Source organism: Nyctibius grandis, chromosome 14 (genome assembly GCF_013368605.1).
Source record: "Nyctibius grandis isolate bNycGra1 chromosome 14, bNycGra1.pri, whole genome shotgun sequence".
Lineage (NCBI taxonomy): Eukaryota > Metazoa > Chordata > Aves > Nyctibiiformes > Nyctibiidae > Nyctibius > Nyctibius grandis.
In genome coordinates this window covers 5,070,291-5,080,220 of record NC_090671.1, presented here as the reverse complement: position 1 = coordinate 5,080,220, position 9,930 = coordinate 5,070,291, and the positions used below count along the sequence as shown (strand labels likewise).

Here is a 9,930-nt window from a genome sequence, read left to right as displayed (position 1 = left end):
TAGTTTTGTTTTCCTTCTTCATCTTATGGATTTTCTTAGTATTTTCTCTGCTTCATGTATTTTTGCCAATACTTTTCCCAGATTTCTTTTGTTGCCTTATATACTCTTCCCTAGTGATTCACAGTCCTTATTCCCCACTTGCTTCTTTTGCATTCATGTACATGGATTCCATTGCTTACCTCTGCGTTTCATAAGTTCCCTCCCTAGGTCTGCAACATTTGTTGAGGTGTTATGTCTCCCACTAATGCAATCACAGAAGGAATTACACTTCTCACTATTTCCTGCACTCCCTGAACAAATGTTCTCAAGTCCTAAAATCTCCATTCTCTCATTTGCTAAGAGAACAACTGTGGTATTAATCCACCCTTCAACTTGGCTCACCTGCACAGGTCTAGCACAGCTCAGTACCCTATTGGAAGTATGTTTTATTCCTCAGTGAGTGCAGTTTCTATAATCTTTATATACATTATATTATCAGATGTTAAAAAAACACAAATGGTGTAAGAACAAAACACATTATAAAAGTAATTTTAAAATAGTTAAACGTCCACATATTTACTTTTAATTCCAGGGAGAAAGATTAGTTCAAGACAGATCATTAATCAGTTCAGTCAATGTCAGTTAATGTACACTATAAACAAGTGTGTTTCAGTTAACTACACCTCTGAATCACTCCTGAATCACCTCTGGGAAAACTTGTCGGTCAGGCCCACCAGCAGGGTGCAGTTAGACATCAAAGCTAAGGCCTCTTGCAACACTTGTAGCAAAGCACCCAACAGAATCAAATCCACCTTCTTTGCGGTTTTACGTCCTCCCAATCCTATCATTATGTTAGTGCAGGATATATGTACATCCCCTGACATTATTACTATTACATGAGGGCTGCATCTGGATCTCTGCTCAAATTTTACATATTTAAAAATAAAAGGCTTTCCTGTACATATCTAAGATACTTATGCAGATACTATGCTGCTGCCTGTGGTGATACGAAAAAAGAAGAATGATATGAAGATGATGTAGACTTCATTTAGGCCTAGTCAGGAAAACAAACAAACATTAATCATAAATGTAAAGTAATCAGGTCAGCGGAGAGGACCATGTTCTAAAGCACTGAGGATGTGGGAACACAGCAGCAGGACTCTGGAATTCTTTTCCTACTGATTCACCCTATGAAACTACTCCCCTGCTACCATCAGAAAACGGCAATTAGCTACTTCCCAGTAACGTAGCATCTATGCATATATCTAGGGATGCATCTAAGAGGGTGGAAACCAAATAACTCTATAAAATCACCTCTGTGCTGCTAGGATCCAGGCAAGCGATACCAGAGTAGGAACAGATGTTACTGCACTACCCTGCCCGACATCTCACTTGCAGGAACAGCATTCTGTCTGTCCCGTGTTGTGTTCCCCCCAGTAAAATCCCTGCCCTGACATCCCTGGTGTTCCCATATTTGTGGCCAAGGACTTACTGCCCCTCAACAGCAAGGCTGGGAAGCAGCTGAACCCCAACTGCCTCATCCTCAACTCCCCAAGAAGCAGACACACAATCACAAAATGGTTGGAGTTGGAAGGGACCTCTGGAGATCACCTAGTCCAACTGCCTGCCAAAGCAGGTTCCCCTAGAGCAGGTTGCACAGGTTCACGGCCAGGCGGGTTTTGAATATCTCCAGAGAAGGAGACTCCACAACCACAGTCCTCTCCTCAAACCATACCTCCTTTTGGGGAACAGCTTTGTCCTGATACCATACCCCCTTTGTGGAGCAGCCTTGTCCCCATACCACAAACCCTCAGGGACAACCCTGTCCGCACACTACATCCCCCGGGAAACGGCCCTGTCCCCACATCACGTCCCCTCGGGGGCGGCCCTGTCCCCACACCCCATCGCCTCAGGGGCGGCCCTGTCCCCACACCCCAGCCCCCAGAGAACAGCCCTCACCGCACACCACATCCCCCTTTGGGGAACAGTCTCGTACCCGTGTCCCCATTCCGTATCTCCCCTGAGGAAGGTCCCGTCCCTACACACCGCGCTCCCTTCAGGTTCCCGCCACCCCCGGCCCCTCACAGCCCGCCCCGCGCTCCCGCTCCCCCTCAGCCGCGCCGGCCCCGCCTCCCGCCTGGCCTCGCCCCCCGCGCGTCTCCCGCCCTCACGCGCGGGACGCAGCAGAGGACGCGGCGGCGCGGCAAGATGGCGGCGGCCGTAACGCGGGGCGGCGCGGCTGCGCTGCGGCGGAGCAGGTACGGGCACGGCGGGCGGGACGGCACCGCGCTGCCCGACGGCGAGGGGGCTGGGGCTGTCCGGCCGCGGGGCTGACCGGCCCCGGCAGAGCTGGGGGCGAAGCGGCAGCCGCTGTCTGACAGCCGGCACCTCGGGGGCGCGGGGCGTGAGGAGGCGCCGGGTGGCGGCTCAGCCTCCCCCGGGCCGGGGGCCGCAGCCGCCCCTTCCTCTCCAGCGGCCTCGTTCGCTGACGTTTCCCTGCCGGGGTGAGAATGTGGTTGTTTGTGGTGCCTCGGCCCTGTCCCCTGGGCATGTGCGAGGAGTCTTGTCATCGTTCTCCGAGTTGGAGAGAAAGATGAAGGTTTTACATTTTTGTTAAGAAAGAAAAGCGTGTGGCCTTTAGAGTTTTAACGTAGTTTCACAGTCTATAGTTGTCAACGTGTAAGTGTTTAGTAGAAGTTGGTAGGTGGGGGCAGCTAAGGCTATGTAACCCCCAGGGAGGACCGGCCGTGAGGGGAACCCGACGGTCCTTCACAGGAGATACTCTCAAAGCTTGTGCTTTTCATAGTAGTGGAACGGTTTTAAGAATGCTCTTTCTAGGACACAGTTCTGTGTTCTTAGACAGAATACGCAGTCCCCTTACTCCACCTTTTCTCTCAAAACCTGGAGGAAACTCCCCGTGCGCAGAGCATGCTGTTACTGTCTGGCCTCGGTGCCCGGCAGCGCAGTGTTGTCCCTCGTTTCGCCACGGCTGAAGGTAACGTGGGATCCCGGCAGCTCCCGCTCCGGCAGCCTCCAGCTGGGTGGCGGAGGCAGGAGGCCAGCGCTCTCCTACACACTTGTACCCGTCAAAGTCAGGCTGTCAGGAGCAGGGAAGGTGGGGCTGACAGGAAACCATTTAGTCTTGGCATCTTTACCTGTTTTATACAGATTTCAGAGTAAGGAGGAGACTGGTTTTCCCATGTTGGGCACCAAAAACTGGTTTTGTTAAGAGCTTAGGGTCTGCAATTAATTGTTGTATCCTTCCTCTGTGATGACCTGTCTGCTGAAGTACCAAGTCCCGGTTCCCTGCTCTCCCTTGGCAACATGAACAGCTCCTGGATGCTCCTGTGAAGCCAGTACAGCTAGTTTTGTTCTGGCTGTGCATTTTGGGGTTTTTTAGGTTATTATGTATCAAGACTAATATATGTCTTGAGAATACTAGTGTTTTAGGCTGTAGTTAAGTTTTAATATTTTTTTTCCCTGACTTTTTAGGGTTCTAAAACTTTTCTGGTAAATTTAAGTCTAACGCTAACTGGATTAGTTCTTAGTTTTTTTGAATCCCTTAGAAGTAGCCCACAGGCTCCCAGCTTGCTGATGGGCAAGTACTCTTTTTACCCCAGGTGTTTTAGTATGTTGTAAAGCAGGGCTTGTAATACCGCAAATTAGTGTAGGTCTGGTGTGTGACCCACGTGGATCAGCTGACCTCATTGTTCACGATAAAGTTACATCATGTTGCTATGTGAAACATACAGGTTCTGCAGCAGTGTGGGATGCTTTTTCTGTCTTACTGAGGAAGTAATATCCTGGGAGGTGATGCAGCAGTGTGGTGTGTTTAGCACCTGGTTACAGAAATCTATATTTTAGGGAGGGACTGTCCTGTCATATTTGGGTTAATACAGTGGTTTTTAATAGAGACCATGAAGCTGAAGGGCAGAGTGAAATATTACTGACACTGTGTTATGGAGATAAGTGAAAACTATAGCTGTTTCTCCTTGGCTAACATTAAAACATTGTTAGCAAGTGACTACTAGTACCCTTATGTGATTTCTAGACAAAAATCTGCTATTTTTAGACTCCTTTTCTAAATAAAGAGATAACATCTATATATAACTCAGTAGACACCTGAAATTAATTTTTAAATTTCTTAATAATCACTTCCTGGAATCGAATCACCCTGAATGATGTAATAGCTTGTAAGCTAATGAAGTAATTCTGTACTCGGCGTGTTATCAGATCAAGAGCAGATGAAAGGTCAGAGGGCCAAATGAAGGTGTCCCGGCTGGGGCATTTGCACCCTGGGAAGGAGTGCGTTGCACAAAGACCTGCCAGACCTGGTTCTTCCCAAGGGACTGAGCCTGTTGACATGAGAACACTGCCTCTGTCCAGCCCTGGCTTGGGCCTGTGATCTAGTCTTAACAGCAGGATGTGGTGTTGCCGTGCTGTCTTCAAGTACTTGTCTAAATGTGCTTGTTTACAGACTTTGAACAGGAATAGTTCTTGTACAATTGGATGGATCCTTCTCAGATTTATTAGAAATGTGAAATTAAATATTATGTATTAAACTTATGAAAAATCCTGGTTGAACCTTTTCCCGGTGTTGGCCAGTTATAAGTCTATTTTATATGTTTTCAGACTGGTAGAACCACTCGCATTACAGTTCACCAGTGTACAGGGTGGTCAGACAAATTCTGAAGAAGAGCTGCTGTGCCTGGCAGCCTTTTTACTTTTCCAGCTATACCAGTTGGTCTAATAAATGATATTACTACTTCATAGAATCCTTAACTATTCTATGTACTCCTCCTCCCTACCAGCATAGCGAGGAAGGAGATACATGAACCCAACTCATAACATCTCTTAAGATAGTTGTAGGAGGTTCCTAAATGGCACACCTGTGTAGCAGCCTGGTGGAGATGGAACAATCCCAAGTGCTAAACGATCATTACAAAATTTACCACTACATTTGCAAGCAGAGTTTGTTTTGATCAGCACAGCTTAATTAAACTTTGCTCATTATAAACATTACCTTTGGATGGAAATAAATACGTTAGCCATGTTGTTACAGAAGGTAACGATGCTTGTGCTCTGTCCTTTCCCTGTAAGTAGAGAAATCTCGTTTTAAACATTTTTGTTTTCCCTAGTAAAATACAAGCAATTTACTGACCTTAAAGGAGTTGTTTGCATGCTGTTGGATAAAATTGGTCTATGTTAAAATTGGAAGCAGATTTAGAGAGCAGTAACTCTCATCAGTTCTAGAGTCACTTATTTAAAAAAAAGGAAAGAAAAAAAGTAAGATTACTAAACACGTAGGCCAGGGCAGCACATAAAACAAGATGAAATTAGATTATATTAGCTTGCTTTTTTTAAAAGACTCGGGTTGTATTCACGATCACAAATTATTTCAGACCTCCAAAGAGGCCAGGATATGATACATAATGACAACATAACTAGTTGCCCAGAAAGGGCTATTGCCAAGATGAGTGCATACAATACGCAGAAGAGTATCACTGTTACAATAGAATGAAGCCCAAGAGGAACATATGTCAGTATTTGGTAAGAAAAAGAAAAGATAAAATAGATGCAACATTAAATAAATATCTGCAGGAGCAGCTGAATTGTCGGGGGGTGTTTGGTTTTGTAGGGAAGGAATAGGCTCAGTGGAAATTTTATGATACTTTGAGGAGACTTTTCCTTCTGTGTTACTCAGCTTCTGAATGTAAGATTATCACTACATTGAACTGCTTACATTTGCATTATTAAACATTTGTACTTAAGCAACTGTTTGTTGTATTTGCAGTTTGCTGACTAGCTGTAACTTCCTTTTACGCGAGAACCTGCGTGTTAGAACTGGAGTCCTGTGGAAGCAGCCACCTTCCAGGACATTTTTCAGTGGTAAGTGAAGGCTTGTATCTACCCAGTGTTTTTAAATTCAGGGTTACTCAAAGTCAGGCAAATTACGGTCACATATTGGTGAATATGAAGTTCTTGAGATTAAAGCAGAAGTGTGAGTCCAGCATCAGAGACCAATTCAATTCATGGCATTTCCATAGACACAAGCTTGCAAATTATGCTTTATTCCTTTGGTGTTTTGTTTTCTAGGGGGTAAAAGAGTGTATTTAGCTATTTCATAGGATTCCGTGTGAGGTGTTATTGGTTGTTTCTCAGCTATTTTGCAATACCTGGATAGCAAATGTTGTAACAATAAAAATAAAATAAAAAACGAAAACAAAACCAGAAATAATTTCTTTTAACAAGAGGAGCATTTTATACAAATAGCTTTCCTAGCCATGGTTGAAAGCTTTTCCTCCATTCTTTTAGAAGTGCCATCTGTTCCAGAATGATTTTATGGGTATGAGGAACCTTGCAGAGATGCAAATCTGGACAGCTATGGTATCCAGAGCAATATTGACTAAAACTGCAAAGGCAGAGCTGATCCCATCTGGGGGAATGTCAGCCCCCCAAATCAGGAATATCTCTGTTGGGGCTTATTAATAGGCCACGCAATTGTTAATTTTCTGGGGGCTTTTTCCCTCATTATTTTTGTTCATTCTCACACTGCATTATACCTGTGTGTGTTTATCAGAAAGTAACTGGCTTGCTTTGTCATTGTGACATCTGCTGCCCGCATGGTCTCTTTTAATGTACCCCCTTTGAGGGTATTTGCCTGTTTTTTTAAGCTGCTTTGATACTCTGACACGATCATCCTGGGATTTTAACTTCTGAAGAAACCTGTGTAACAGAGCCAGCAGAAAAGGATCTAGGATAATAAAGTGAATGGCTGCTACATTTCTATTTTCTCTCTTTTTTAATTTTTTTTTTCCTAAGGGAAATTTATATTGGGATGTTTCCATCTTCCTTGACAATATATGTTTTTTAACATATGTTTTTTAACAAGTTTGCTGTTTAATTTGTTCAAACATTACAGCAGCTGGGCAGCTCTGCATCCTTCATACATGCCTTACTGTATGTAAATACAATACAAACGCACGTTTTTCATATCACATCCATCTCAGCACACTAATGAATCAAGTTTTTCCCCTGCAAGTTACAACTTAACAGCACACTGTAAACTAGAAGCTAGTCATGTCACAACAGTGTCACTTTCTCAGCTTCATCAGGTCAGCTGTATGCAGAAGGAGGGATTTCATGTTTCTCTGTACTCCCTACTCTCAACAACTGAAGAAAGTAGAATATTTTGTAAAGCAAATTTAATCCGATATATTGTGATACTAAGATGCTAGAGGAAGAAGGACTCTGGGGAAGAGCATATCTAACGGAATCTCTTTATCTGTACTTTTAAACTTTTCCAAACATCTAAAACTTTTGTAGTGAAGATGATCTTTGTATAGCAAATTAAAATCCAATAACCATAGGTTTATTTTTCCTAATTAACTTCTGCACACTACTTAGTTTTCTGAGGAATCTACAGTTGAAAAATTACTTTTTTAAAGACACAATCCAATTTAGCAGAGATTCATGTTAGGACTGGTTTTGTATTAAAAAACCCCACCTTCATGAACTTGCTGAGCCAAAAGTTCCTGTACTTCCCACACCTACATTGTATCATTCTCTGTCATTTTGAAATTTGAAACTTTTTTACATCAGTTTAATGGTTTCCCATGTCCTGCCACATTTTTTGTGTCCTGTTGCTCTAGAGTGTGTCTAGCAGGACAGCACAGCCAAGCAGCAGGCCAAGCATGCCTGTATCTTTCCTTTGCTGGACAATGTCATGAAGGTGATGTGGAAGAGTCTGTGTGGATGTTGGCTGAGAGATCTTTGTAATAGCATAGTCATGAATAATGAGCCTGACAGCTAAAATGACATCCATTATCAACGTGAAAGCCAGTGAAATAAAGTTAGACGTGAAGTGACTGACTGAGAAGGGCAACATCAAGCTAAACATATAATGGATAATAATAAAGTAACAGCACATACCAGGTGGGAATTTGTTGAAAATGTTCAACTGTGTTAACTGCTTTGTAGTGCAACTCTTATCAGCTATGAGGAATTCAGACATCAGCAGTTTAACAGGCCTGTAAGAAAGAAAAGGTATAAATATCCTTTTAGATCTCAATCTGTACTTGTAATTTTAATAAATCAGGAAATCAAAGTAGGTTTACATGAAGTGTTTAAGACCTGATTTAAATGGTGCTTGTGTTTGGAGTTACTCTAGCTGGGTAATGCCGTGAAGATCAAATGTTAGTGTTCATTTTTAATAAATATTTGTTTGTAAATTCGTATACATTAGTATAACAACTGCGTACAGTCTTCAGTTTTTGTTACCTTGCCAGCTGAGGTATTGATTGCATAGACTAGAGCAGCCTTTGGTTATGCAGTTTGCTTTCTCATCCTATATTTTTTAATGTTTCTGGGGGAGAATGAGTCTTTTTCATCTGTTCCAGAGAAGGAAATTGTTACTTTCTTTTTATTCTCGTTTGCTGAATATACTCAATGTTTAAGAGAAATCCGAAACAGGTTAGCCTTATCTGTAAGGAGTTCAGATTTAGGGTTCAAAGCATCTAAAAATATTTTATTAGTATGTTAAAAGTCCTACACCTTTTTCCTTTTGTCCTGGACTTGTTTCTACTGGCTCATGTGCCAAGACATGAGCTTTCCCCACAGTCTCATGCCGCTTGCCAGAGAGCTGCAGTAGTGTTAGCATCGTTGGAGAACATGATGGTCAGCTGAAATCTCTAAACAACGCCAACTGCCTGAACATGGTTTTGTTGCCAGAATCAGTAACTAATCTTTTTGTCTTGGAATTTGTAAACTTGTATGAATTTCATTCATATCTGAAAGGTGTGGAATTTTATTTTGTCAGGGCAAAAAAAAGCTTAACAGTGACATGTTGGATGCCTTTGGCAATGGTCGTGTTTTGGATACCAGTTACAGAAGTGCTGCTTCCTTAATGCTGGAGATGGGGAAAACTCAACTCTTCAAATCATTTATCAACAAATTAAACTGTGTTTGCTGTGGCTTGTGGAACATCAAATGGTTTGGTCTCCAGCATAGGAAGGGAAATGTTCACGTCGGTGTAATCAAGAGAGGTTCTTGAAGCAGAAACAACCTCTCCCTGGATACAAACCAGAAAGGGCTGTTCCTGCTGAGGGGTTTTGGTTTGGGAATTTGCTAAGCTCTGGTGAAAGAGCTGAGCAGCTTTGCTAGCTTAGAACCAAAGATGTGGTGGGAGGGGAGTTAAAGGCTTTAGGGCTAAAGACTATCCTTGATCTCTGTACACACATTTCTGTTGAAATAGTGATACAAAGTTGAAAGGTTGTAGAGTCTTTGTAAATTCTAAATAAATAAAAGTCTTTCTTTATAAACATTTAGCTGTTCTAAATGATCCCTGTCCTTCATTGAGCATTGTTCTTTAGGGCAGAATATTTTCTAGAATCTTAACTGTAACTGTAGTTGCTGCCTTGTTTGTTTGTTGGGGCTTTTTTCCCCCAGAAAATAAGATTTTTTTTTTTTTTTTTTCCAGTAAGAATAAAGCTGTTTTCATATTATGATGTATTTTAGGATATATAATTCAAACAGTGTTTTAAATCACATATGTAGGAAAGAAATGAGAAAAAATACTATCTTGGTAAAACAAAATGTGAGGAAGAATTACTTTTATTTGGCATCTCTTTGCAGCATGGATGAAGAATAGCTGAATCCTAATCAACTCTACTGCTTAGAACTAAAGCTTCCCAGATTGCCAAGCAATTATGCTTTGTCTCTATGGGTGCCTAGAAATAGATTTGGTGTTTGCTGAATTCTTTTGGTTGTTAATGCATCCTTTCATAGTCAAACCATAAGCATGACATTGATGGAACAAGATATAGTCCATTGTTTTTGCTTCTGGCTCATCCATGTTAATGATTGTTGTGGAAATGACACCAATCAGTATCCGAGAATTAGTTCCCTTGGGCATTTTCGCTGTCCGGTAGTGACTTATGCTCATTGCTGAGA

The 9,930-nt window shown here is 42.3% G+C and overlaps 1 protein-coding gene across 1 annotated transcript in view; it reads left to right on the top strand.

Annotated features, from left to right (window-relative positions):
* Positions 1 to 2,166: 2,166 nt before the first annotated feature.
* Positions 2,167 to 9,930, top strand: part of PISD (phosphatidylserine decarboxylase) — a 28,707-nt gene continuing 20,943 nt past the window's right edge. Inside the window, exons 1-2 of the mRNA XM_068412349.1 lie at positions 2,167 to 2,237; positions 5,774 to 5,868. Coding sequence (XP_068268450.1) covers positions 2,188 to 2,237; positions 5,774 to 5,868 — 145 coding nt within the window. The 5' untranslated portion in view covers positions 2,167 to 2,187. The remainder of the gene's footprint in view (positions 2,238 to 5,773; positions 5,869 to 9,930) is intronic.